This window comes from Hypanus sabinus, chromosome X1, assembly GCF_030144855.1.
Source record: "Hypanus sabinus isolate sHypSab1 chromosome X1, sHypSab1.hap1, whole genome shotgun sequence".
NCBI lineage: Eukaryota > Metazoa > Chordata > Chondrichthyes > Myliobatiformes > Dasyatidae > Hypanus > Hypanus sabinus.
In genome coordinates, this window is record NC_082738.1 from 43,152,207 (window position 1) to 43,178,119 (window position 25,913).

At 41.4% G+C, this 25,913-nt stretch overlaps 1 protein-coding gene across 5 annotated transcripts in view; it reads left to right on the top strand.

Annotated features, from left to right (window-relative positions):
- The window catches only part of LOC132384874 (V-type proton ATPase 116 kDa subunit a 1), a 63,635-nt gene that overhangs the window by 34,141 nt on the left and 3,581 nt on the right, over nt 1-25,913 (top strand). For 4 of the 5 annotated variants that reach the window (XM_059956486.1, XM_059956484.1, XM_059956487.1 and 1 more), the window contains exons 14-20: nt 625-715; nt 2,527-2,645; nt 3,444-3,660; nt 8,113-8,220; nt 9,262-9,369; nt 13,257-13,374; nt 21,187-21,358. In XM_059956486.1, the coding sequence (XP_059812469.1) occupies nt 625-715; nt 2,527-2,645; nt 3,444-3,660; nt 8,113-8,220; nt 9,262-9,369; nt 13,257-13,374; nt 21,187-21,358 (933 nt within the window). Of the gene's footprint in view, nt 1-624; nt 716-2,526; nt 2,646-3,443; nt 3,661-8,112; nt 8,221-9,261; nt 9,370-13,256; nt 13,375-21,186; nt 21,359-25,913 lie in introns of those variants that run through there. The other variant, XM_059956488.1, reaches the window with a different exon arrangement.

A 25,913-nucleotide genomic window follows, 5' to 3' on the forward strand; every position in this document is an offset into this window, starting at 1 on the left:
ACACCACAAAACAAATTTGTACTGGGAAAATATTACATAGCAATATAAAGTTTTAACATTAAACAGTGAAGTGGGTATTATACTAGGATCCAGAAACTTAAGAGAAATATATAATTTAAGTTTGGTGAAACTAGATTAAAGGTTTATTTTAATTGACAGTTGTTCAAGCCATCAATAGACTATTCTAACATTTCTATAATTAGAAAGCTATTAGCGGAAACCTGAAGGTCAATAACCAATTTGTTTAATTGTTTAAATAATACATGGCCCAACTGACAAAGAAAATATATTAAAATGTCTTTACAATTCAGAGCTGACATATTTTGCATGATTCAAAAAAAACCCACAATGCTTTCTGCAAGTTGTACTCTGTATAAAATATTTAAAATTAACATTTTAATTGCTCTAACTGCCCAGTAGTATTACCACAATTACTCATTGATGTTCATTTACCACAATTACTCATTGATGTTCATAAGTATATCTTGAGATTGTGAAAGATTCCATATAAATGCAAGTATTTTTAATTTGATTTAATGCCATGAATTTTAACACTCCGGCTTCACCATTAGTGAAACAAAAATGCAGTTTTAGATGATGTTTCATAACTGTAATCTTTTGTAGAGAGGAAACCCTTCAAGGCAATCAAAATCTTCAGCTAGACCCTGCCCATCCCAATGTCTTCAAAGGGCCATATCCATTTGGAATAGATCCTGTAAGTTGTATTTTTATTGAAATTTAATCATAAATGGAAAATGAATTTGGTCTGCCATTTGACTGCTTTGGAAGTGTTGGACTAGTGACTTTATGTAGTGAACTATCTTGAATTGTTGTTCAGTAAATAAACTGGATAAGCTACCTTAATGTAGATGGTACAAGAAATGGTAAAATTTAAAGTCTCCTGTCGCAGGCACCTAGCCCTCTGACTCTTGAAAACCTTTCTGCCATTTGCAAGGTTGAGAGAAAAATGCAGTGCTCTTAATTTGCCTGGATGAATGCATTTCCAACAGTATTTAAGAGCCTTGATGCCATACTTAACAAAGCATTTCACTTAATTTGCACCTCATTCAACACTAAATGTGTACTACCTTCAGCTCCTGTGGAAGTATTCGGCATTTACAAAATAAATTGCAGTTACTTGTCTCCACTACCTGCAGTCTTGTTTACTAAGAAAGTCAAAGGGAGTACATGCAGTGGGACATCTTGATTTTAAATTTTCCTTTCAAATTACACGATGCTGATTTGGATGTATATTGCAGCGAGGCTTCATTGCAGGGGCTGAAGCATTTCTCAAGGGTATTTATGGATTGGCCTTTCCTGTCATGCCCACACCCCATAAATGAATAAAAATCACTTAAATCTTTCAAATTTACCTTTGACTTGGAACCCTAAATTAGTTTGTCTGGACAAATCTAGAGAATAGGTTGAGTTAACTTGGTCTTTTCTTCTTAGAGTGATGGAGGATGAGAGGTGACCTGATAAAGGTGTACAACATAATGAGGTTAGTCAGAGGCTTTTCCCCAGAGCTGAAATAGCTAGCATGAGAGGCCATAGTTTTAAGGGGCTTGGAGGTGGGTACAGAGGAGATGTCAGGGGTAAGTTTTTTTTTACACAGAGTGTTGAGTGCATGGAATGGACTGCCAGCGACGGTGGTGGAGGTGGAAACGATAGGATCTTTTAAGAGACTACTGGATGGCTACATGGAACTTAGAAAAATAGAGAGCTATGGGTAAACCCTAGGTAGTTCTAAGGTAGGGACATGTTCAGCACAGTTTTGTGGGCTGAAGGGCCTGTATTCTGTATGTTTTCTATGTTTCTAAATCATGAAGGTTCTGGAAGGAAATGTAACAGTAAACATATTGGATAGATCTGCTTACAAAGTCAAGGAGGTTTAACTGTGCAAATGCAATTCTTTGCTGTACAGCATGAAAACCAATAATTTGCAAACTCTGCTATGCACGAAAAAATGGATGTTTTTAATGCCATTGCTCACTTGAGAGAAAACTCCGATTCAGCAGTATTTTAATTAACATCGACTAATGAATAAATACAATTTTTTTTAGATCATAAACAGAAAATACAGGTGATGAATGGGTAGAGAATGATTCAGATTAAGGTCCCATCATCAGAACTAAGAGGGAAAGGAAATGGATGTTTTCAGTCCTATGCAAAGACTAGAAGAGGAAAGGACTTAAGGATAACATTTTACCTGTTAGACTTTTTGGGCAGTTCATTTCGTGTTAATTCTTCTAGCCAAGTCTATTAGAAAATTCATTGTTTTCTCATAAAATTATTTTTGTGCATAAAGCAGAATCATACAAGATAGATTCCGATGAATTTGTTTCTTCACTGCTTTAGACCTCACCCTTCCAGAATAAATGATTTCCATGTCCTGGCTTTAGCCACTTTTTTTAAACCTGATGACCAGTTCCACCTCTTCTGAATTTTGGGTCTAAGGGAAAGAAAATAGTTAGCCAAATATTTGGTCTTAACCCTGAAGATTAATAGATTTTATATTTTATTTAGATATGGAATATTGCTACAAACAAACTTACATTTCTGAACTCCTTCAAGATGAAGATGTCTGTGATTTTGGGTGTCATCCATATGGCCTTTGGAGTGTCTCTCAGCCTTCTCAATTATATGTGAGTCTGAATACGTAAGGAATAGAAAAGAAGTTTGATCTGTTGACGTGATTTTCAAGCAGATTTTGAAGTGTCACTTCATTAAATGTTTAATAATGAAGATTGACATTTCCAAATACTCAATGTATGGGACAGAATTTCTTAAAACTGATATTTGGACCCTGTATGGAGTTCTGGCAACCAAAGGATCAAATGAAGCTAATCATCTGATTTATTATTATAAAACTAATGTCAGTCCTGGGGGTTTACAACATTGATCTTTCTGTGGGGTGGGAAGGGAGGTAGAGGTTGTTGGTGGTAGTGATTCATGGTGGATTTGAATTCTTTTTGTCAAGTTTAAGTAAGCTTTTAATTGTCAATTCAAATTTGAACCATCATTTAGGTTGACTTCCATAGTTTACTAATCTATTTAAATGGCTCAATAAGGTACAAATTTGACCAACCAAAGCTACGACTTGAAACTTATGACTTTATTCCATCTCTGCACCCTCTTGGGATGGACTACAGTTATTATCACTGGCATGTTAAGTATTGATTTATTTTTCAGTAAGACCATCAGCTATGGGAGCAGAATTGCATCATTTGGTCCAATGAGTCTGCTACACCTTTGCATTATGTTATTATCCCTTTCAATCCCAGTACATTCTATTTATGTTAATACACCAAAGTATGGCTACACATAATTTATAAGCTCATTGATTTCAGTGTTTGCAATTAGCTGTTAAATAATGTAAAAGTACAAACTTACTGAATATTTCTAATTTTTCATGTTATTTGTTTTCTCTGCTTTATTCTTAGATATTTTAAAAAACCACTGAACATCTATTTTGGCTTTATCCCTGAAATGGTGTTTATGCTGTCTTTGTTTGGCTATCTTGTTATTCTCATCTTCTACAAGTGGACTGCTTATGATGCCAGCACTTCAAGAGATGCTCCCAGTCTTCTCATTCACTTCATCAATATGTTCCTCTTCAGCTATAATGATAAAACAATGAAATATCTATACAAGGGTCAGGTATGGAATTATGGAAATGTACTTATGCAATATTTCTGTATAGCAGTTTGAAATCAATAGCTTCCAGTTTTGAATATAAAATACTGTGGCGACCCACTTTGTTGTCTCCCCTGCAATAGCCTGCGCGCGGGGGAGACTTTTGTAATGCACCTCCGATGTCATTTCCGCCCGGAGAGGGCGGGCGCTAGGGATTTAAATACCAGCACCACGAAATTTGAATAAACTAGTCTCGAAACGACTTACCGACTGCGTGTTGTTATTTCAGCACTGTGTGTAGCACATCGCTACATTGGTGACCCCGACGGTCCAAACAGGATTTGGACCAAAGATGACTGACTCTTCATCTGTTCGCGCAGTTTCGCTCAAACTGCCGACTTTCTGGACGCTGCGACCACGCGTGTGGTTTAGCCAAGCAGAAGCCCAGTTCCAGATTCGGCAGATATCCTCTGATTCCACGCGTTACTACCACGTGGTGAGCGCCCTTGACCAGCAGACGGCCGCCCAGGTTGCGGATTTCATACAGTCGCCCCTGGAGGAAGGCAAATATGAAGCATTCAAAGTGCTGCTCATTGGGACCTTTGGCTTCTCACGGCGTGAGCGGGGTGCCCGCCTGCTTCACCTGGACGGTTTGGGAGACAGACTGCCGTCAGCATTGATGAACAAGATGCTGTTCCTGGCTGACAGACACAAGCCCTGCCTCATGTTCGAGCAAGCGTACCTGGAGCAACTGCTCGGGGACATACATCTGCTGCTAGCCGACGCAGATTTCAGCGACCCCTGGAAGGTGGCGGCCCGGGCAGACGTGCTGTGGAAAACCAAGAGGGAGAGTGTGGCGTCTGTCGGTCAGATTACCAGGCCACGCGGCCAACAGCAGACCAGACCAGGCCCGGTAAGGGAGCGCACACAACACAGAGGCAGGAGTGAGGAGGACAGTGAACAGTGGTTTTTCTACCACCAGAGGTGGGGCACAAAAGCCCGCCGTTGTCGCCCGCCCTGCAAGGGCCAGGGCCAGCTGCCGCTAATGACTATGGCGGCTGGCCAGCAGGACAGCCTCTTGTACATCTGGGACAAACAGTCGGGATGCTGCTTCTTGGTTGACACCGGAGCGGAGATCAGCGTCTTGCCCCCGACGGGGTACGACACCCGCAACAAGAAGCCAGGACCCACCCTGAGGGCCGCAAATGGCAGCACAATACGGACCTATGGCACCCGCACAGTGCAGCTGCAGTTCGGCGCCAGCCGGTTCACGTGGGTCTTCACACTGGCTGCCGTGGCCCAACCACTCCTGGGGGCAGACTTCTTGCGAGCTCACAGCCTGCTGGTCGACTTGCAAGGGAGAAGACTGGTACATGCTGAGACTTTCCAGACGTTCTCCCTGGGTGAGGCCAAGTTGCCGGCCCCACACCTGGATTCCATCACGCTGTCGGACAACGAATCACCAGAATCCTGGCGGACTTCCCACAGATTCTGGCTCCGCGGTTCACGGTAGCCATGCCCAGACATGGGGTACAGCACCACATTCCGACCCAGGGACCACCCCTCCACGCCCGCGCATGAAGGCTCCCCCCGGAAAAAGCTCCGCCTGGCAAAGGAGAAGGTCAAGAGGATGGAAGAATTGGGGATCGTACGGAGGTCCGATAGTCCATGGGCTTTCCCCCCCCCCCCCCCCCCCCTGCACATGGTGCCCAAAGCAGCTGGGGGTTGGAGACCATGTGGCAACTACCGCAGACTGAACGAGGCTACCATTCCAGACCGCTACCCCGTGCCGCACATACAGGACTTTGCAGCAAACCTGCACGGGGCAAGAATCTTTTCCAAAGTAGACCTCGTCCGGGGATACCATCAAATCCCGGTGCACCCTGAAGACATCCCCAAAACAGCACTCATCACCCCATTCGGCCTGTTCAAGTTCCTCTGAATGCCGTTCGGCCTGAAGAATGCCGCACAGACGTTCCAGCGGCTAATGGATGCGGTGGGATGCGACCTGGACTTTGCGTTCATCTATTTGGACGACATCCTTATAGCCAGCAGTAGTTGTCAGGATCATCTGTCCCACCTCCGCCAGCTCTATTCCCGCCTCACAATCAACCCGGCCAAATGCCAGTTCGGTATCGATACCATCGACTTCCTGGGCCACAGGATTACCAAAGACGGGGCAACACCTCTGCCCGCCAAGGTAGACGCGATCCGCCACTTTGCCCGGCCGAACACGGTCAAAGGTCTGCAGGAGTTCGTTGGTATGGTGAACTTCTATCACCGTTTCCTCCCCTCAGCAACCCGTATCATGCGCCCTTTGTACACCCTGATGTTGAGTAAAGGCAAAGACATTACTTGGGACGAGGAGGCCGCGGCTGCTTTCGTTAAAGCCAAGGAAGCCTCGGCAGATGCCGCGATGCTGGTGCACCCCAGAACGGACGTTCCAACCGCCCTCACGGTGGATGCATCCGACACAGCAGTTGGTGGGGTGCTGGAGCAGCTCATCGAGGGGCGCTGGCAACCCCTGGCATTCTTCAGCAAGCACCTACGACCACCCGAACTCAAGTACAGTGCTTTTGACCGGGAGCTATTGACACCGTATCTGGCAATCCGGCATTTCAGGTACTTCTTGGAAGGCAGGCCGTTCGCCGCGTTCACGGACCACAAACCGTTGACCTTCGCGTTCACGAAGGTGTCCGATCCCTGGTCGGCTCGCCAGCAGCGACATCTGCCCTACATCTCCGAGTACACAACGGACATCCAGCATGTCTCGGGGAAGGGCAACGTCGTGGCGGACGCACTCTCCAGACCAGCTGTCCAGGCCCTGTCCCTCGGGGTGGACTATGCAGCACTGGCGGAGGCGCAGCAGGCAGACGACGAGATGCCCAGCTACAGGACCACAGTCTCGGGTTTGCAGCTGCAGGACTTTCTCGTAGGCCCAGGTGATAGGACCCTCCTGTGCGACGTGGCTACCGGCTAACCTCGCCCCATCGTCCCGGCAGCCTGGAGGCGGCGGGTTTTCGACTCCATACACGGTTTGGCGCAGCCTCCTATCAGGACAACAGTCCGGCTGGTCTCCAGCAAGTTCGCGTGGCACGGACTTCGCAAGCAGGTCAGTGAATGGGCCAGAACGTGCGCGCAGTGCCATATAGCCAAGGTGCAGCGGCACACTAAAGCCCCGCCGCAGCAGTTCGAACCCACTCACCGGAGGTTCGACCACATTCATGTGGATGTCGTGGGCCCCCTACCAGTGTCCCGAGGAGCGCGGTACCTCCTAACTATGGTGGATCGGTTCACGAGGTGGCCAGAGGCGGTCCCGCTCACCGACACATCTGCCGATTCCTGCGCCCAAGCACTGATCGCAACCTAGGTAGCACGCTTCGGGGTACCGGCCCACATTACCTCCGACAGGCGCCCAGTTCACCTCCAGCCTGTGGGGAACGCAGCTGCACCACTCAACTGCCTACCACCCACAGTCGAACGGACTGGTGGAACGCTTCCACCGTCACTTGAAGTCGGCTCTCATGACCCGCCTGAGAGGACCTAACTGGGTGGACGAGCTTCCCTGGGTCCTGCTTGGAATTCGCACAGCGCCCAAAGAGGATCTGCACGCCTCGTCGGCTGAGTTGGTGTACGGCATGCCCCTGGTCGTCCCGGGAGAGTTCATACCAGCCCCAAGGGGGCAAGAGGAAGAACCTGCAGCAGTCCTGGACAGGCTATGTGAAAGGCTTGGCAACCTGGCCCCCGTACCAACTTCACAGCACGGACTGACCCTGACCCATGTACCCAAAGAACTGCAAAACTGTAAGTTTGTGTTTGTACGAAGGGGCGGACACTGGGTGCCGCTACAGCGGCCCTACGAGGGGCCGTTCGGGGTAATCAACAACAACGGGTCCACATACGTTCTGGACATTGGGGGGGAAAGAGGAGGTTTTCACGGTGGACCGACTCAAACCAGCCCATGTGGACTTGGCGCAGCCGGTCGAGGTTCAGGAACCGCGGCGCAGAGGCAGACCTCTCAAACAGAGGCTGATCCAGACTGTGGACATTTGGGGGGTGTATCGCCAGTTCTGGGGGGGGGTGGGTTATGTGGCGACCCACTTGCTGCGCAGATGAACCGGGCTCACAAATAGCCAGCGTGCGGGGGGGGGGGGAGACTTTGGTAATGCACCTCTGATGTCATTTCCGCCCGGAGAGGGCGGGCGCTAGGGATTTAAATACCAGCACCGCGAAGTTTGAATAAACTAGTCTCAAAACGACTTACCGACTGCATGTCGTTATTTCAGCGCTGTGTGTAGCACATTGCTACAATACATTCTTACAAATGTATTTCTTGCTTACAAAGTTAAATTGACATGCCTGTGCAAAAAGTTGAAACAAACTGATACTTTCTCTACTGCACTCACTATCTTCTAATTGGGAAAAACTAAGGTTTAACAGACAAATAATTAATCAGAGTTTCTGTTTTGTCCACAGCAAGGTTTGCAGTCCTTTTTGGTAATCGTAGCTCTGCTGTGTGTTCCATGTATGCTTGTGGTGAAACCATTGGTGCTGCGTCATCAGTATTTGAGAAAAAAGAACTTGGTAAGCATTCATGTTTCCAAGTTCAAATTGTTTTTGACCATGGGATAGTAGTAACTGTACTTTAGTATTGTATTTAATTTCCTGTTCTGGGGCGGATTGGCACTTAGAAAATAAATCTCTTTCTCTATATTTTAATATTCCAACATTAAATTACTGATATTAGTGCAACTGAGTTAAACTAATATATAGTTAATGTGCAAATGTTGTAGTGGTGAAACAGATTAAGTTTATCTCAAATGTATTGGCTAAGACTGGTAAGAAAAAGATCATTTATTAGGTTGTGTACCCATTGTCCACAATAGGGGAAATACTACTTTTCCCACATTAATGGTATGTTCTTGACTTAGTGGGTGAGTAATGTTCCATTTTTCAAAATGACTTATTTCAATACTGAATGCAAAATCAAATTCCATTTGAAGTATGGATTCGCATTCCTCTATTCAATTTTGTTATTTAATACACTTTTGTTATTATTTTACTTTTTTGCATTTTTCAATTTGTGGTTAATATTTGCATGTTAATGTAAATGTATGCAGATGTTTACATAGAGAATATTTTTCTGTTGTGAACAACAGCATTTGGCATCACAGCTTTTTTTTACTTGGTAAAAATAATTTCCGTTGAATAGTATATATTATTGCAAAGTGTAGCGCTTTGCCTTAATTAGGCTTTAATCTCATTACTCGTCCAAAGGTTTGTTGGATTATATAGCGAACAAGGGAATGGGAAGTAAAAAGCTGAGGTGTTCAGCATGATAAAGTTTGGGTAGGGCATTTTGAAAAGTGAGTGTGATTAGAAAATACTTGAAGTACTCAGGGCAGAGAACATAAGCTGAGAAAGTTAACATATTAGCAGTTCCCTAGAACTTGGGGGAGGGTGTGAGATGGAGTGATGGAGGTTTATTGGATGAAACTGAGCCCACTGCTGAAAAGTTAATTTGGATCTTAATGTCGAAATACAATTGTGGAAAGATTATTTAATCATTATATCTCATTTGTGTTTGACATATTATTTGGCGATTGTGGTTTTATCACTGTACAGGGAACACACAATTTTGGTGGAATCAGAGTTGGGAATGGACCAACTGAGGAAGATGCTGAGATAATTCAACATGACCAACTTGATACCCACTCAGAAGATGGTGAGGAGGTAAGTAAAGAATTTGCTTTGTTCATTAAGTTTTATAATGCTGAACAGTAGCTGTGCTGTTCATTATCCAGAACATTCCTGCATCTTATGGTTCTTCCTTTAAAAAAAAGCAAAAAGAGGATTGCCAGTATAAACTAATGAAGAGCAGAGGGAGCAAAGGATTGAGTATCAACACAATCAACTGCCAGTTGAGTTTATTTTCTTTGCATTACTGGTTGTGTTTTATCTCCATGGAGGGCAGGCTGAGTCTTCTCTGGAAAAGTTGGAAGGATCTGGCAAGCTCCAACAGTCTCCAGTACTAAGATATCATTTGTTTGGTTGTGTAATCATTTTGGAAGCTTAACCTAATCAAAGTCCAGAATATTGAAAATTAAAGTATATTGTAATTCATTACTGTGTGTGTGTGTGCCTATCATTTTTGATTTCTTGTTAGCTTTTTGTAAATTTCTTGGTTAGATATAGTCAGGGTATTAAGAATTGCATTCAATTATGAATGCCATAATCCTTGCCTTTTTGGTTTTTCATGATGCGATGTCATGATCACTTGTTGCAGGTTTAAACTAGCTTCTTCCTCTGCTGTTGAAAGGTCTTGTGCCTTTATTGGCAGATTTAATGCATCTTGATATTTGCATGATTTCTTTATTTTATTTTAATTGAGGAACAGTTCATAATTTTACACTCAAAGGTCTGGTAAAAATCTAGGTACTACACAAATGATTATGAATAAATCTTGAAGTATAACTTCAAGTTAAATGTGTTCCCTTGTTTTCCAAATAAAAAGATGAGATATTCTTGAAAATGGTACATGTATTTAAGAATTTAACATTTACTAACAAGGCATTCATATTTTCATTGCATTTAACTAAAATATACACTTTTTTTCCAAGCCAACTGAGGAACAATTGGTAAGGCTGTGTTCTTGACATGTTTATTTCATCATTCTTCACGACGTTTTAATTGTGAAAATTCTGGAATACAGTGGATTTCAGTTAATTGGGCCAGCAGCTTATCTAGGACAAATAAAGAACAAAAACTAATTGAGAAAATAGCCTGGATTCCCTCCGTTTATTTAGAACACTATGCTGCTTATTTGGGGCAGGAGGCTGTTGCATGCACTTGTGTGGCTGTTAGACACTATACCATTTTTAAAGCGAACAGTTTTTAAATGGCATCATTTGTGTATGTGTTCAAAAATCAGTGATTTTTGTCACTGATAGTTGGTGAGAAATACAGAAGACAATTCCAAACTGTTTTGCTGACTCCGGTGTCAAATATTCAGGCTTAGAAATGGCAGAAACAGCTGGGAGTGAAAATTAAACATTTTCAATACTTTAACAAGTTAGGAACCATGAAGAATTTGAAGAAATGACAATCATCTTGAATGTTGCGATGAAAACGAAGATTTGGAGGATGCAATTGTCAAAAGCATTGTATGGAAACAGTTCATTATCTGCATTGATTTTGTTTATCTACAGTCAATCAAAGAACACGGCAGTGCACTCTGGATGAATTCCTCTTATAATTTTTAGGAACTAATAAAAGATTTATAGTACTGTAGTGCTATTGGGAGTGTTCTAATTTTTTCTGTATTTCATTTAAATACAAAATTTGTTACTCAAGCGGTAGTTTGTCTTTATACTTTAATATCTATTTCCATGATTCTTCAGTCAATTGGGGCAGCTGCTTAATTGGGCCTAAACGTACTGGTCCCAATGTCTTAACTGGAATCCACTGTATATCTTGTGTGTGACATTCAACACACTTCTATATGCTTTGTGGATGAGATACTTCTATCCAGTATTGCTTTGTTTCAGAAATAACCACTGACTGAGGTTCAAAGCTTTTTTTTGACTTGAGAATGTCAAAAACATTCTCAGCTCTGTTCAACTAAAGTTTAGACACTCAATTTATTTTTTTTTTAACTGACCCTAAAATAAAACAGTGCTTGGATGCTAGACCTAGCTGTTGCCTTTCCTTGCTCAACAGAAACTTGTTTGAATCCAACCAGAAATCACTGGTAGTACAAGGGTGTCCACAGCTGTAGCCTTGCCATAGCTTTATGCATACGAGTCCACAGTTTATAAGCCTGCATAACTTATTCTTGCTTCTGCAAAAAATCTACATCAATTGCTATAAAAATTGTTGCTCAAGGATAATATTGGTGGACAGGTGAGAAGAGCAGTTGCTCAGGGACTTGGATCAATTCCATCATTTAATTAGATCATGGGCAACCTAACCGAACACCAAATATTTCACTTATTTCCCATATTTGCCAGTGGGCCTGTGGTGCCATGAAGTCATTAAGCCTGGGAATGGGTCGTTTGGGTCAACTGGTCCATGCCGACCAAAATGGCCATTCAAGCTAGTCTCATTTGCCCATATCCTTCTAAACCTTTCTTACTCATTGTACCTGTACAACAGTCTCTTAAAAGTTGTTATTGTACCTGCATCAACCATTTTCTCTGGCAGCTCATTCCAGATATATATCACCCTCTGTATACATTTAAAAAAAAATGCATCTCAAGTTCCTATTCGATCTTTCCCCTCTCACATTAAACCGCTAGTTCTTGATTCCCCAACTCTAGAGGAAGCTCTTATTTGCCCTTTCTATGCCCGTCATTATTTTATATACTACTTAAGATCACCCCATCTTCCTATAGTTCATGGAAAATATATTCTTAGCCTGCCCAGCCTTTTCCTATAACTCATTTCCTTATGTCCTGGCAACATCCCTTGTAAATCATTTCAGCACTCTACACTTTACTTAACATCTTTTTTTATATAGCAGAGTGACCAAAACTGAACACAATACAAAGTGGCCTCACCAACACCTTGTTCAAATGTCACTTAACCTTCTAACTTCCATACCCATTCTAACTGGTGGCAAATTAAGGGAATTGTGCACCTGAATTCCAAGCTCCCTGTTCTATAATGCTTCCCAGAGCCCTGTTGTTCTCTAGTGATTCAAGAATTGATGTCATCACCTTAAACATCTTGAGATGAGCACTAAATCCTTGTCTTGTTAAAGAATTTTAAAAATAAGTAAAATTTCAGTTAATGAAAATCTTTCTTGTATTTTCAGTTCAGTTTAACAATTGTTGTAGTGTTCGTGCCATTCGAGCCAAAATACTCCCATCCTTTGTAGAATTGTTTCCGAAGTTTTCTTAGATCTAATTTTAATTCTCAGGCTCTGCTTTCTCATGTTAAATTCCACATTTTCAGAATTAGTTTTTCTTTATTAAGTCAGTTTCCCTTTTATCTTGAAAACTTAATTGACTAATATTTTAGTTTCCATGGAATGAGGTCCTAGTTTGTTGATTTAAAAAAAAATTATTTACTTAACCCTAATGTAGTGTATGTGTGGTGCGTGGCCAAGTATTTAAGGCGTTGGACTAGCGATCTGAAGGTCGTGAGTTTGAGCCACAGCCGAGGCTGCATGTTGTATCCTTGAGCAAGACACTTAACCACACACTGCTCCAGTCCACCCAGCTGAAAATGGGTAGTGGCAAAATGCTGGGGGTTAACCTCGCGATAGATTGGCGTCCTATCCAGGGGTGAGTCTCGTACACTCAGTCGCTTCACGCCACAGAAACTGGCATAAGCACTGGCCTGATGAGCCTATAAGGCTCGGGACAGACTTTAACTTAATATAGTGTATGAAATATATTTGGGGGGTGGGGTAGAAAGAATTCAATTTTCACTTAGCACTTTTATTTTTACATTCATCTCAGAGATCATTTCACTTTCATTGTTGATTTCCTCTTTCTCTTCAAAGACTTTGAATATTTTAGGTTATGCATATTTGAAAATATTTTTTCAAGTAATGGTTTGAGATAGCTTATGTCTTGCATTTACATTATGTTATGTGTTTAATCTGTTGTTTGTAGTTTAACTTTGGCGATGTTGCAGTACATCAGGCCATCCATACAATTGAGTACTGCTTGGGATGTGTTTCTAATACTGCCTCCTACTTGCGATTGTGGGCACTCAGCTTGGCTCATGCACGTAAGTACAACATGCATTCATACTTCATAGGAGTAGTTCCTACAGTATACATTTGTAGATGAGAATTTCTAAACATGAGTATGATGTTTAGATATAGTCAGAAAAGTAGGGCACAGAAACAGACACTTAATCTCATCTAGTCTGTGCCAAACCATTTTAAATTGTTTACGCCCAATGACCTGCACCTGAACCATAAACCTCTATACCCCTACCATCCATGTATCCAAAATTATTTTAAACATTGAGGTCAAGTTTGCATACATGATTTGGGCAGGCAGCTTGTTCCAATCTCACTACTTTCTGAGTGAAGAAGTTTCCAATGTTCCCCTTAAAACTTTTTACCTTTCACCCTTAACCTATACATTTTAGTTGTAGACTTACCCAACCTCAGTGGAAAAAGCCTGCTTGCATTTGCCCTATCTATACCACTCATAATTTTGTATACCTCTTATCAAATCTCCCTTCATTGTCCTACATTCCAAAGAATAATGTGATAACCTATTCAATGTTTTCTTAGAATTCTGGTATTCTGGTCCAAATAACATTATTATAATTTTTTTTTGTATACTTTCAACCTTATTTACATCTTTCCTGTAGGCAGGTGACCAAAACTGCACATAATACTCCCAATTAGGCCTCATCAATGTCTTACACAACTTCAGTATAACATCCCATCTCCTGTACTCAATACATGGGCATGGGCATATTGGCCTTCATAAATCAAAAGCTTTCTTTACAACCCTATCTACTTGTGCCAACACTTTCAATGAGTTATGGACCTGTATTCCCAGATCCCTTTGTTCTACCACACTCATCAGTGCCCTACTCTTCAGTGTATAAGACCTACCTTGATTGGTCCTTCTGAAGTGCAACACCTCACTCTTGTCTGCAGTAAGCTCTGTCTGCCATTTCTCAGCCCATTTTTCCACCTGGTCCAGATCCTGTTGCAAGCTCTAGTAGTCTTCCTTGCTGATTCCACTACACACCCAGTCTTGGTGTCGTTAGCAAATTTGCTGATCCGGTTAACCACATTATCATCGAGGTCAAGTACCATGTTAAACTGTAAAATCTTTCTATTTCTGGCCTCACTAGCACATGGCATAGGTAGCAATCCTGAGATGACAACCTTGGAAGTCCTGTCCTTCAACTTAACACCTAACTCCCTGAACCTGCAGAATCTTGTCACTCTTCCCAACTGTGTCATTGGTGTTTACATGGACCACAACCCCTGGCTGCTCACCTTCCCACTTAAGAATGTTGAGGACTTCATCTAAGATGTCCCAGACCATGACATCCAGGAAGCAACATACTATCTAGGAGTCTCATTTTTGTCCGAAGAACCTCTTTTCAGTTCCTCTAACTAATGAATTCCCTATCACCACAGCTTTCCTCTTCTTCACACCCTCCCCCTTCCCTTCTGTGTCACAGAGACAGACTCAGTGTCAGAGACCTGTTTGCTGTGACTTTCCACTGCTAGGTTATCACCTGCAACAGAATTCAAAGTGATACACCTGTTGTTCAAGGGGAGTGGTCACAGCGGGTACCCTGCACTGGCTTCTCAAACACCTATCCCTTTTCTGACTGTAACCCAGTCTCCTGTGTCCTGCACCTTGGGTATAACTGCCTCTCTATATGTCCTGTCAATCACCCCTCAGACTCCCAAATGATTCAAATTTCATCCAATTCCAGCTCCAACTCCTTAATGTGATTTGTTAGAAGCTGTAGCTGGATGCACTCCTTGCCAGTGTAGTCTTCAAGTACACTGGAGGTCACCTTGCCTTCCCACATTCCGCAAGAGGAGCATTCAACTATCCTGCCCTGTTCTAACTGGGCAAATAAAGAAAGGAAAACAAATGACTGGGGGGGGGGGGGGGGGGCGGCGGGGGAGGAGAGGAGAATTCTGCCTACAGCTTTTTTCTCTCTCTCAAGCATCTCCTCACTGAAGCTAAAGCCTCAAAATCTCCACTCTAACACTGTCCATTTTAACATGGGTCACTCTGCTTGCCCTTGTCTCATTGCCAATCAATCCTGATTGCTGATCGGCTGCTGCTCAAAGCACCAAATTGCTGCTAATTGACGCCTTATGTACTCAATTGGTGAACCTGAGTGAGCTACGCCTTCTCATGTTCCAATTGCTGATTGGCCGCTGCTCAAAGCACCAAACTGTCGCAAATTGACGCCTTGTGTACTCAATCGGTGAACCTGAGTGAGCTACGCCTTCTCATGTTCCAATTGCTGATTGGCCGCTGCTCAAAGCACCAAATTGCTGCTAATTGACGCCTTATGTACTCAATTGGTGAACCTGAGTGAGCTACGCCTTCTCATGTTCCAATTGCTGATTGGCCGCTGCTCAAAGCACCAAATTGCTGCTAATTGACGCCTTATGTACTCAATTGGTGAACCTGAGTGAGCTACGCCTTCTCGTGTTCCAATTGCTGATTGGCCGCTGCTCAAAGCACCAAACTGTCGCAAATTGACGCCATGTGTACTCAATCGGTGAACCTGAGTGAGCTACGCCTTCTCGTGTTCCAATTGCTGATTGGTCGCTGCTCAAAACACCAAACTGCCGCAAATAAATGCCTTATGTACTCAGTTGGCGAACCTGAGTAAGCTATATCTTCTCGTACTTCCAATCGCTGCTCAAAAAAAAACTTGCTTTTTGTGGTTAGTTTTATTCCAGGTTACAAACAATGAGTAAGATTCCAAGTGAAAGTATTTCTCACATCTTAAGTATATCATTAGCTTTTAGTATCTGTTTCTAATAGCACATAATACTCGAATATTAAACAAAATTAAGGAAGATTGTGCCTTTAGCTACAAGGGCAGTAGAAGTTTGGAACATGGCCACATGAACCTTGTATCCACCAAGCCACACACCATCTTGACTTGGAAACATTGTATTTTCTTCACTGTTGCTGACACAAAGTTCTGGATGTCCTTAATAGCCTTGTGGGATACCAAGGACTGCACTTGTTCAAGAAGACACCACCGCCACCCCCACCACCTCAAGTGCAACTTGGGATAGGCTTTTAAATGCTGGCTCACCATGTGAAATCCCATCCCCAGAATGAACAAAAAATACATTGAAGTACTCTTACAGCTGCGCCATTTTGCCTCTGAGATAATAATGTAACAAATGCAAAGGCTGACTTTTTAATGAGCTGTGGAGGTTGGAGCTTGCTAAAAAGAGTAATATTAAAGATAGACATACTGGCTTATCAATTACAAATAAGAAATTTTTTAGAATTTATCCCCCATGCCAAGTTCCTTGACCTTGTATTATAAAGTGACATTGTACTATAATTACTTTTTAAAAATTTTGTTGGTGAAATGAAGATTGTCAGCAATCATTAATATTTGTGTCTTTGGTTTGCAAAATGCATTGACCATAAGACACGAGCAGAGTTAAGCCTCTTGGCCCATCGATCGTAGCTGATTTATTATCCCATCCCTTTCAACTCCATTTTTGTCCCTACTCCCCATAGCCTTTGTTGTTCTTACTAATCAAGAATGCATTAATCTCTGCTTTAAATATACCCAATGACTTGACTTTCACAGTCATTTGTGGCAATGAGACCCACAGATTCACCACTCTCTGCCTAAAGATATTCCACCTCATCTCTGTTCTAAAGGGACATCCTTGTATTCTGAGGCTGTGCCCTCTGGTCCTAGACTACCCTCTAAACATTCACTCTATCGAGGCCTTTCAAGATTCAATAGATTTCAATAAGACCCCTCATTCTTCCAAACTCCAGTGAGTACAGACCCAGAGTCATCAAATGTTTCTCACATTGTTAACCCTTTCATTTCTGGGATAATTCTCATGAACCACCTTTGGGTTGTCTCCAGTGCCGACACATCCTTTCTTAGATAAGGGCCCAAAATGGCTCACAATACTTCAAATGACCAAATGGGCAATAATTGGGTTGATAAAAATAATTCCCATTTGCAATACTTAACCTTCTAAGAAAGTAACTATACTGGCACATATTTTTTTGTGATTGCACATGTATGCTGTGCCCAGGACAAGTCATCTGATACGGTAACACCCAGGAATGTAAAATGTGTGTAATATCTAGGAATTCAGGTCAAGACTTTATTCAATTCCTAACAGTTGTATCTGGTTTAAGATTTTTATTTTCTTTAATCCAATCATTTGCGCGCATAGAACAAGATATAAAGTTAGAGCAATGGGAATGGCGTTTAAACTGAGTAGCAGATCTCCCTCTTAAGATCTCCAATAAATAGAAGATGCAAAAAAAAAGTCAATTTGTTCAGTGGACTATACCAAATGCCTTTTAGGCCATAGAGACAGTAGCTGCCCAGACATCAATCTTTTTCATAAGTGCTTTCATTTAAACTGGAAGCTGATTACATATGTCACAATTCTGACATTTCAATTTGCTAACCATAGCAAAAGATCTTAACAACTCTTTAACGAAAATCCTTAACAGAACCAGATTAGGCCGCGTTGTAAAAAGGTAATTATTTTTATGAACCTAACTGTTGCCTAGTTACTGGACTGAAAATCTGCCAGTCCAATTTACAGAGCAAAGAGGCAAGCATTTAAAGTTTGCTGTGAGAAACTAATGTACCAAGTGTTTTAATTGATTGGGTAGGATTTTAAGTTAATTTTGCTTAATTTTTTTTTGATTTAAATTAATTTTAGTTTTATTAAGACAGTCATATAGACAGGATTATGTATTTCTCAGTTAAGTTATTTAAAGCCAAATTTCAATAGTCTTGCACTAATTCATTTGACTGAATTTCACCTCAGAAAGAACCATTGCATCAAAGTGAAAGATACACTTCTAAGAAAATTTCATATTTGAGGTGAATTTAGTGTTGATTCTGGGATGTTGGCCAGGGAGAGGATGCTGATGTTGGTTTGCATATTCTTTCAGCAGTTTGACGGAATTTTCAGAGGCTGCTTTTAGGTGCCAGCTGTAAGTAATCAGAGATTGCTGCTGCCTGCTAGACCATGAATATTGTGCTGGATTTGAAGTCTTGATCTTCCAACACCCTTTATTGCTGTCTAAAGGCAAAGCAAAATCCATCATCATTGTCTTCCTTCCTTCTTTAAGAACTGGCTTCTGTGATACTGGAAGTTGTCCATGTTTTCAGAGTTAACGTGAGCCATTTTAGTAAGAAGGCAAATGTAAATTGGGAGCAGGTCAGTACTGCACCTCTTATGGACATTAAGAACCATCTACAGTATCTACAGTTCATTGATGGAATCAACAGTGATTTGGATCTGAGTGTTGTGGAAAAAAAAATCTCAGCAGAAACAGACAGAATAGATCAGGCCGACTCAAAATTGTTTCGGACTAAAGGGTATTATTTACATGATATCATGGAGAGCCCAGACACCTATAGGGGAATTCTGAAACTGCTCAACAATGGATTAGACTTTTATTTATACCTCAGGCGTACATGACAAGAAGCACTAAAATCTGAAAAAGGAGGGAATTTCAACTACAACTCGTTAGAATAGTGAAGTTGCACTATATGTCCTTGAGCGGTTATACATTTTATCATCTCAGGACAGTATATCAGGCTTTCCCAAGGACAGACATGTGCTGATTCTTAGAACAAGGAAGCAAAGACAGTTATTTTCCTATCCCATCTACAAAACACATTTCAGTCACACAGTGTACATTAGTCGCAGATAAGTGATTAGAGACTTTGAATTCACATACTAGAAGAAGGTCACTAACCCCTTAATGTTTGTCACAATGTCTTACTATTTTTCTTCCACACTGAGTCTCCAAATTTGTGCAAATATAAATGTCATCTGAGTACTGCCTTCAAATACTAAGGTTGTGTGACCTTGGTTTTGGAGTATAAGCTGCATAGATTGAACAGTTCCTCGTTTATCCAGTTGATTAGTTCTACTCAGCCAAGTACACCTGCTTCTGCAGCATCAGCCATTCACTTTCAGCAAGTGATTGGGTACGGTATCCTTGCACCTCTGGTAGAACATGGTTGGGAACATGTCTGGGAATATGGCCAGATATGTCAAATATTCAATGGGGAGAAGAGTGAAAGGGCTGAAGGAGTGGGATCTTTCAGAGTGGAAGGAAGGTGGGGACAATAATAAAAAAAAATTAAGGAACAAGAAGGATTAAGGGTCATACAAGAAGGTGGGATAGAGAAGCGAAGATTATGATAGCAAATTCCATATACAATTCAGATGTGACCAGTTGAATATTTTTAGATGTATCAGTTAAAAGATGTTTTAATAAACCGCAGCATGAGGTGATTGACATTTTCCTGAGTAATTGGAACAGATGTTAAAGCTACAGCTTTCTGTCCTATGGCTGATGTCTTTGGCAGTGATGCATTCCCTTTAATTTGCCTAAACTTCTCTTTTTCCAACATGGGTGTTTGTTTTAAAGTGTACTGAGAATCTCAGTCATCAGCAAAGTAATGGGGTCATCAAGAGTGCTATCATACAGCACCTATTCGGGATGCTCAGTTTGGGTTCCGTCAAGACCACTCCGTTCCTGACTGCATCACTTCCTTGGTCCAAACATGGACCAAAGAGCTAAATACCAGAGCTGAGATGAGAGTGATAGTCCTCGACATCAAGGCCACATTTGACTGAGTATAGCAGCAAGGTGCTCGAGCTAAAATGGAGTCATTGGGAATTGGGGGGAAACCCTCCACTGGTTGGAATCATACCTGACACAAAGCAAGATGGTTGGGGTGATTGGAGGTCAATCATCTGATCCTCAGGACACCACGACAGGACTTCCTCAGGGAGGTGTCCTAGGACAACCATTTTCAGCTGTTTCATCGATGACCTTCCTTCCGTCATAAGTGGGGATGCTCGCAGGTAACTGCACTATTTGTGACTCCTCAGATAGTGAAGCAGTTCATGCCTAAATGCAGCAGGACCTGGACAATATCCAGGCTTGAGCTGATAAATGGCAAGTAACATTCGAACTACTTAAGGTCAGGCATTGACCATCTCAAACATGAAAGGCTCTAACCATCGTTCCTTGACATACAGTGCCATCACTATCACTGAATCCTCTACCATCAACATCCTGGGGGTTACCATTGACAGGAAACTGAACTGGTCTAGTAATATAAACACTGTGGCTACCAGAGCAGGTCAAAGGCTAGGAATCCTGTGGTGTGTAGCTCACCTGCTGACCCCCCCAAAGCCTGTTCACCATCTGCAAGGCTCAGATCAGGAGTGTAATGGAATATTCACCACTCGCCTGGGTGAGTGCAGCTCCATCAACGCTCAAGAAGCTTGACACCATCCAGTACAAGGCAGTCCACTTGATCGTTACCCCTTCCACAAGCATCCAATCCCTCCACCATCGATGAACAGTTCCAACACCTTCCAGCACAGTTTACAAGATGCACTGCAACAGCACACCAAAGTTCCTAAGGCAGCACCCTCCAGACCCACAACCACTGCCATCCAGAAGGATGAGAACAGCAGATACTTGAGAACACCACCACTAGGAAATCCCCCTCCAAGTCACTCACCATTCTGTCTTGGAAACATTTTGCTGTTCCATCATTGTCACTGGGTCAAAATTATAGAATTCCCTCCCTAACAGCACTGTGGGTGTACCTACACCTCAGGGACTGCAGTGGACTGAAGGCAGCACAACACCACCTTCTCAAGGGCAACTTGAAAGGGGCAATAAATGCTGGCTTCGCTGGCGACCCCCATATCCCATAAGTGAATTTTTAAAAATGCATCTGATTTTCACTATATAATGGTGTAAAAGTTGCTAATGTTCACAGACTATTTAAAAATAAATTAATTAAACTGTTTCTCTCTTTCAGAGCTCTCTGAAGTATTGTGGACTATGATTATGCACATTGGACTGTCAGTAAACAGCTTTGGTGGATCTTTTCTCCTTTTCTTCATTTTTGCTGGTTTTGCTGTGTTGACAGTCGCAATTCTCCTTGTCATGGAGGGTCTTTCTGCATTTCTGCATGCCCTTCGTTTGCACTGGTAAGATCGAGAATTCTAAATTCATTCCTCCTGACTGGAGTTAGCATATTCAAAACCTATTTTCTTTTAATCTGCTTAAACTTCTATTGGCTGAATGAATAAATACAATGGATGGTCAAATGTTGAACCATGCTCATCAATGAGGTTTCATGATGTAGCCCCTGGACATCCCTTTAGAACAGATGAAGAGGAATTTCTTTAGTCAGGGGAAAGTGAATCTGTGGAATTCAGTGCCACAGACTGCTACAGAGGCCAAGTCAATGGGTACATTTAAAGCAGAGGTTGATAGGTTTTGATTTCTAAGGGCATCAAAGGTTACAAGGTGGTTGCAGGAGAACAGAGTTCAGGGGGAAAATAAATCAGGATCGAATGGTAGAGCAGACTTGATAGGCTGAATGGCCTACTTCTGCTCCTGTGTCTTATGGACTGTATTGAATTCCAGCCTGTTGTCTGTGACTACCCTGTAATTCTGCACAGATATAGGTCACCTTCGCAGCTCTTTGATATCAGTTGGCCACAGGTCCTGATGCCTGTCTATGTCACTGTGGAGTGGGCGGTAAGTAGTTATGTGGACTTGGTGTAAGTCCTGTGGCTCGGCCCTGTTGTTTCCTGATAGGCTTACCTGGCTTTTGTCAAGTCTTCACACTTTTTTAGATATGTGATAATAGCTATTTAAAAATGAGAACTAATTAAATTCTTATTCAAAATGATTAAAAATAAATTGTTTAGAAACCTTAAACTCCTAGAAATTTAACTACAAATAAAGATAAACCTAGATAGAAAAAAAACTAAACTTGTGTGCATAAGCGTTCTTAATCAAGTTCAGCAAACCCATTCAAATGAATGGAGTTGTCCTACTGACACCAGCCATCTCTGTAATAAAGCTGAAGATCCAAATGTCTGCATTGTAATGCTCAGGTGTTGAAGTCCGATGCGTTGTAGTCAGAAGTTCTCCGTGGAAGTGCTGTTATGGATGAGCATGACTCTAGCCCACGGTATCTTTTGTAGGGGAAAAGCATGATTGCTGTTTTTGGCTTGTATGTTCCTCTAAGGGGAAGATAACTACAAATCGTGCCACAACCTGAAATCACTTCTATTTTAAAGCTTAAAAATAATCATGGAGAATTAGTTAAAGAAAATAAAACCAGATGCATTATTCACTCGGAGTGTTGAGGATTGAGCCCTACTTGGTTGTGGTGTTCTGCATTTGAATAGCCTGATGCAACAGAAGCACTGGATTCATCAGTTAATATGCCACCATTTGATAATCAATACACCCAGGATACTGACCTGCATATACTTCCAAATTGTCCTTCAGAAATGGGTAGTGTACCACACGTTGAACCATTTCAGTTAGTATGGTATAGATATTTCCATTTTGTTGCAAGATAGAAAGTTCTTCTAAAACCCTCTTAAATGTTGCTAGCATATCTGCTTCTCTCACCTTCAAGGCAGCTACCACTTTGTGCGTAAAACAGAAACTTCCCTCAAACTTCCTCTGAGCGTTTACCACTCCTGACCTTAAACTTTTGCCCAAAAGTATTTGACATTTCCACCCTTGGAAAGGGACTCAAGCTATCTATCTTATTGATGCTCCTCATTATTTTATATACTATCAGATTACTCCTTGGCCTCCAATGTTTCATTCCAGGATTGTTTAACCCCTCCATGGAATGCACTGCAATCCATGCAGCCTCCTGGTGAGTCTCTTTTGCATGCTCTCGAAAGCCTCCATATTCTTACTGCAGTGCGATTACCAGAACTACACATAATATTCAATGTAGTCTGATGACATAACTTGCCAGCATTTATATTCAACGCCCCAATTAATGAAGGCAAGCATGCCTTGTACTTTCTTTGCCCACCTTATATACTTCTCTCTACACTTTCAGGAAGTTATAGTCTTGTACCGTCAGATCCCTTTGTAGATCAATGTTTCTAAGGCTCCTGCATTTTACTTTATATTTTCCTCAAACAGTTAATCTCTCAAAGTGAATTAGCTCACTGTTCTCTGTATTAAGTTCCATCTGTCATCTCTCTGCCCAAATTTCCAGCTATTCTATATCCTGCTTATCCTTTGACAACCTTCCTTGCTGTCTGCAACTCCCATCAATTTTCGTGTTTGTGTGAGTTGTTGCAGCGAAGAGCGCTGGTAAGGGGAGGGGTAGAATAAATAACTAACTTGAATACTCAGGCCTGCCCTGAACCTTGCCAGTTGGTTTTCGATCTTGTATAGATGGTGCATCTCCAACAAAAATATTTTATTAATCTTTCCTCATTCACGTATTGCAAACAAATTATTACAAATCCCTTGTACAAATAGAGCAGATGCATGTTGCAGCTTGATACGGATTTCACAGTGCTTTGAAAGTGGAAAATACAATTATGTAAAAAGAAGTGGGTAATTAGGTGTTATGATGTTACACTCTGAGTCCTCCTGGACAACTAAATCTCAACAGTGCCACTCAACCCAGTGAAAATTAATTCCTTGAGTATCTTATTGCAAAAATAAGCCCACCGAATAGAAATCCTGGATGCTCAGTGTGATTTGCCAAGCAGTGATTTGAATGTTGAAAATACTGATTGAGTTTAAGCATTGCACTGACAATAGCACTGGAAGTTAAAATGTATTGGTTCAAAAATGGTGGTTCAAATTGCCACTTAATAGAAGGTAGGTGAGGTATATATTTGTGTGTACATGATGTAGTTTTTTGGATAATTCTAACCATTCCAAGCATATTAACAAGATGTAATCAAAGTATTCAGGGTCATATTAATAATCTGGTTGGATTTTCCCATATTCCTGGTTCTTCCCTCAACTGATCAAATGTTTCACGACTGAAGTCCTGTTTTCTCTTTTTATTTACAGTTTATACTAAGTCCATAATATTTTCCCTATGTTTGCTGTACAACAGGTTTTTAAAAATTATACTCCACTGATTGCAAAGTATATTTAAGAAGCTAAGCAAATCCTTAACTGATTCAAATTTCCTTCTCCCAGTTCTTATGAGAAGTCTCTTTACAGATCCAACCCAGCATTAATATTTGTACTTTTAGCATTTCCTTTTATTAAATATTCCTTTTTGGACTGCAAATCAAGAGTTTCATACATTTCCCAGACTTGACCATGAAGTCTAGGCTAACATTTGCACACTCACAGTGCTCTAAGTTTCATAGGTTTCCAAATGCGATTAGGTGTTTGTTAAACTCAGCCCCTCTCTGATGTAGACACCTTCTTGGCACTGTTCAAAGAGGAACTGTGTGTTTTCATTGACTCTTCACAGCAGTACCTTGCCCCTATTCCCCACCTTAAGGAACCTTCAATTGCATTTAAAGCCAGTATTGCTGATCTTCATGTGGGGGCGGGGGGAATAATTTGTTTGCTGTGTGGCACAGCATATCTAGTGAATGCACTAATTCTACTTTTTTTAAAAAAAGTTCATTTTAGAGTAGTTCTGCAACTATATTTTAAAATGAGATTATCCATTATGACCTCAAAGAATTAACCATTGGTTGTGCAATAATGATGATTCTGAGTATTGCAGAGGAATTGCTCTCGTCTTTGGAATTGTTTGTTTATAGCCTGGATTACTTTCTACATTCACACACATTTTGGATGTTGCACAAATTTAATCATATCCTGCATAAGGTAGTGTGTAGGATATTAGTGAGACAGCTGGCTATCAGTAAAGGTTCCAATAATCCAAAGAACTTTGACTTAAACGTCATCTATTAAAATATGGCATCAATAAAAGATGTATATAAAATCTTAATTTTTTGATAACAATGAGGGAGACAAAAACTATGCATGAACCTTTTTAGTGTAACTAAATATATTTGTATACTAATTTTTTAAAATTCCACTGCTCATTATGATGTGCTTAATAGTTGGCCATGTGCGCATGTTAGTAGCTAATGTTGACAGTTGATCCAGTTGTTCATGATAAATCCACTTAATTATGGTAACAAAGTTCAGATGACAAGTATCAGTCATATCCGTAAGTAGTATCCAGAAGTGTGACAAAAGTACTATACCAGCATGCTTTGTTAGGGTGTGGCCTAAATGTTTCAAGTTGTAAGTGCAATGTCTGTTCTGCAAGATATAAAGGCTAGTCATCATGTCTAGCTTGCCCACTTGACCACTTTATGTGGATGCTTTTGTCAGATAACAAGTTAAAATGGCTGTCCAATATAGCATTTCACTTTGACTGCTGTTTCTTTTTTTTTGGTTCTGTATGTTGTACCTGTGGCTGTAATGCAAACTGGTTGGACATTTTATGCACAATATATTCAGAAAAAATGCATGTAAATTCAAATCTCCTTTCTATAATTTTTAATACTTGATGTTTTATGAAGGCTAAATTGATTTCTGCTTTTAGTGTATAATATGTAGTACAACTAAATTGGGGTTGTCTAGTCCAAATTCAGACTCGCTCAATATTTTATTTTACCTTCACCTTAGACCACTTTGTCTATCATCACTCTGGCTGCTGACAAGGACCGATCTACCTGTCATTCTGCCATGGACACAACCAAATGGAGCTGAACGAGGATT